Below are 3,308 nucleotides of genomic sequence, written 5' to 3' on the forward strand. Positions count from 1 at the left end.
TTGGCTTTATAAATAAAAGTTTATCACCCACATAAATTCCAGTATAGGTCATCTCTAATACCATACTATACTACTCTGATACTATACTGTAGTCAAATTGTGATAGTATATTGCAATATTGTGTACTACAAATAGTGTAGTATTCTACAGGTATCATCCCTGATACTTATGTTGACTGGTCCAAGAGAGCTCTGAAAATGGAACTTGGGCTTAAATGTGGGCTTGATGACATAGTTCAAATACTTAAAAGCCCTCACTCAATAACTCCTTTCCTCGACACACACAATACCTCCACACACATAGATTGACACCCATCATTCAAAATGCTTAAGATAACGTGTCAACTCAGCCTTGGTATGCATAGCAGCTCTGATTCTTAACCCAAAGATACATTAGGTAAATATCTCTGCAAAGACAAAGAGTAGGGATGTGTCATTCTTCTGGAAATCCTTAATTGAGTAATCTTAACTCTTGTAGTCAATGGTGATGACAACAAAAGTTTAAAAATGGCAGCATCCAATCTTAGAAGGCCTGGGCATTCAGATAAGAGTGGTCTTCACCATCTTACAACCGCTTCATAATAATTGAGATAGTAAATATAACACATGCTTGGACTGTCCAACCAGGGTCATCGTGAGTGACAGTCTTCCATTTCAGTGAAACCTAAAAATATGACTCAAACAAAGATACCACTGAGAACCAACATGGCTTACTCGGATTTCAGAGATGGGATCCCAGACCCATCACTCACTCTGCAGAAATGTATAAGAATAGGGTGTAAGCCACAACAATAACAGGTGACCAAAATATCCACAAGCTGTTGGGTTAACATTATTTCAGTAAAATTTCCTTCTGTTTAACACTGAAAACAAACAAACAAACAAACAAACAAACAACCAAACAACTCCTCCTCTTATTTAAGCGATTGGGTTCTTGTTTTCTATAAATCCCCAAGAGAAAAAGCAACTCTTGGAGGAGAAAGGGAGTTGGATATAGTATACCTTGCACCACATGAATTGTAAATGAAGGATAGGCCTCAGCTGTAAGGGAGGGTCCCAGAAACAACCCAGAATCCTCCATGAGGTCATCTCTTTGACATAAAGCCAGTTCTGCCAAGAACCTTGACCAAAGCCATTCGAACCTCTCTGTTTCTCAGGCTATAGATGAAGGGGTTGAGTGTGGGGGTGACAAGGCTATAGAAGAGGGAGACCACATTGTCCTGCTGTGGGCTGTGGTGGGTGCCTGGAACCATGTACATGAACATGGCTGCCCCATAAAAGAGCCCCACAACAGTGATGTGAGAGGAACAGGTGGTGAAGGCCTTGTGTCGGGTCTCTGCTGAGTGCATGCAGAGAACGGCCCTCAACACATGGCTGTAGGAGGTGGTGATGAGTGACAGGGGCAGAAGCAAGATCAGCACTCCTGAGATGGACAGCGACAACTCATAAGCAGAGGTGTCTGCACAAGAGAGCTTCAGCAGAGCCGGTAGCTCACAGAAGAAGTGATCCACAGTGTGTGAGGCACAGTAGGGGAAGTGCAGGGTGATGGAGGTCTGGATGGAGGCCACGAGCACACCTGACAACCAGGATGTGGCCACCACAAGCAGACAGACCTGACGTCTCATGAGTACAGGATAATGCAGGGGGTGGCACACGGCAACATAGCGGTCGTAAGACATGAGGGATAGCAGGACACCCTCAGAGACACCCATCAGCATCAGGAAGAACATCTGAGCTGCACAACCCCCAAAGGAGATGGAACCCTCTCCCTGCAGGAAGTTGGCTGCCATCTTGGGGATGGTGACCAGTAGAAAGCCAACATCCAATAAGGAGAGTTGACTGAGCAGGAAGTACATGGGCGTGTGGAGCCTGGAGTCTGTGCAGATCAGGAAGAGCAGGATGGAATTTCCCAGAAGGCCCATAGTGAATATGACAGCCACAAGGGAGAATAGGACCAGGTGTGGCCCCGAGTGGCTCAAGAGCCCCATGAGAGTGAAGTCTGAGGTCACTGACTGATTTGATTCCCCCATCCTCCAGGAGGCATCACCCATCTGCAGGAAGAAGGGGATATTTGGAAGGAGTCTCAGTGGGTAGTAGTTTTGTCTTGCATGCCAAATAGAATTGTTTGGTAAGGGTTGCTCTGGAGTCTCAAGAAGGATGAAGAACACAGTCTCAGTAAGAAAAAAAATAATTGATTCATTATATATGCTTTGGTCAGGAGGTAGGGAATAGCAAAGTCTTGCCTTTACCCTCCAGGCAAGCCCTATCCACCTGTACTTGCAGTTAAACTCTCTATCCCCAAGCTAAGGAGTCCAAGTCAATCCCAGTGCCATATTGGAATATGCCCATCCCAGATGTCCTGGAGCCAAAGCAGAGGTTGTATTCCAAAGAGATTAGATATCAACTAGGGAGACTTTGCCAAAGATAATAGGAGATGATGAGGCTGGAGAAGGAATGTAGTGTGTTTGGATTGTTTGGAATATAGTTAAAAGAATATACTCTGGGCTAGAGCAAGATTCAGATGCCAACTCAGCTGTGTCCCAGCTTTGTGACTTTGGACAAGTTATTTAACCTTTCTGGGAGTCAGTTTCCCCATCCGCCTGTGGAGATAAATAACACCTCTTCGTAAGAGTAGCTCTGAGTGTCAAATGAGATAGTGAATTAAAGAGCTCAGCACAATGACAACCATGTGGTAATTTCTTGATTTCAGTTCACAACTATTACTCATATCGTAAAGGAAATGTAAACATTAAAAAAATTCAGCTATAGTCGGGTAATGTATGCCTGGTGCTTAGCTCAATGTCTGGGATATAGTAGTACTGTTCAATAAATATTAGCTCTTTTTGTTGATGTTATTCAACAGTATAATTCTTGTCCAGTTGCATGGCAAAAACTGATCAAGTTTATTCTCAGTCATGCTCTCTTGAAATGACAATTTCCCTGTCCTTACCCTAAGTCAGTGGTTCTCAACCAGAGGTAATTTAGCCCTCTTTCCTGTCCAGAGGACATTGGCAATGTCTGGAGATATTTCTGATTGCCATGACAGAGTGCTAATGGATCTAGTGGGTAGAGGTTAGAGATGCTACTGAATATCCTATAAGGCACAGGATGGCCCCCACCACAAAGAATTGTCTGATCCCAAATTTCAATGGTGCCAAGGTCGAGAAACCCTTCAACTGATATCCATCAACTCTTCTCTGACCTGGAGCTGAGCCTCTGGGAGATCTCTTGAGTCCATTGTCTTGGTTATCCAACAGGGATGAGCTTCGTGTCCCATGCATGCCTAGAGATTAATCTGTGAGGCTGAAT

The 3,308-nt window shown here is 44.1% G+C and overlaps 1 protein-coding gene across 1 annotated transcript; it reads right to left on the reverse strand.

The window, feature by feature from the left end:
• Positions 1–1,084: 1,084 nt before the first annotated feature.
• LOC106985917 (olfactory receptor 2Z1-like) lies at positions 1,085–2,029 on the reverse strand. The gene has a single exon (XM_015084098.1). The coding sequence runs from the start codon at positions 2,027–2,029 to the stop codon at positions 1,085–1,087; it is 945 nt and encodes a 314-aa protein (XP_014939584.1).
• Between the last annotated feature and the right edge of the window lie 1,279 nt (positions 2,030–3,308).

This window comes from Acinonyx jubatus, chromosome A2 (assembly GCF_027475565.1).
Source record: "Acinonyx jubatus isolate Ajub_Pintada_27869175 chromosome A2, VMU_Ajub_asm_v1.0, whole genome shotgun sequence".
In the NCBI taxonomy this organism is placed as follows: domain Eukaryota; kingdom Metazoa; phylum Chordata; class Mammalia; order Carnivora; family Felidae; genus Acinonyx; species Acinonyx jubatus.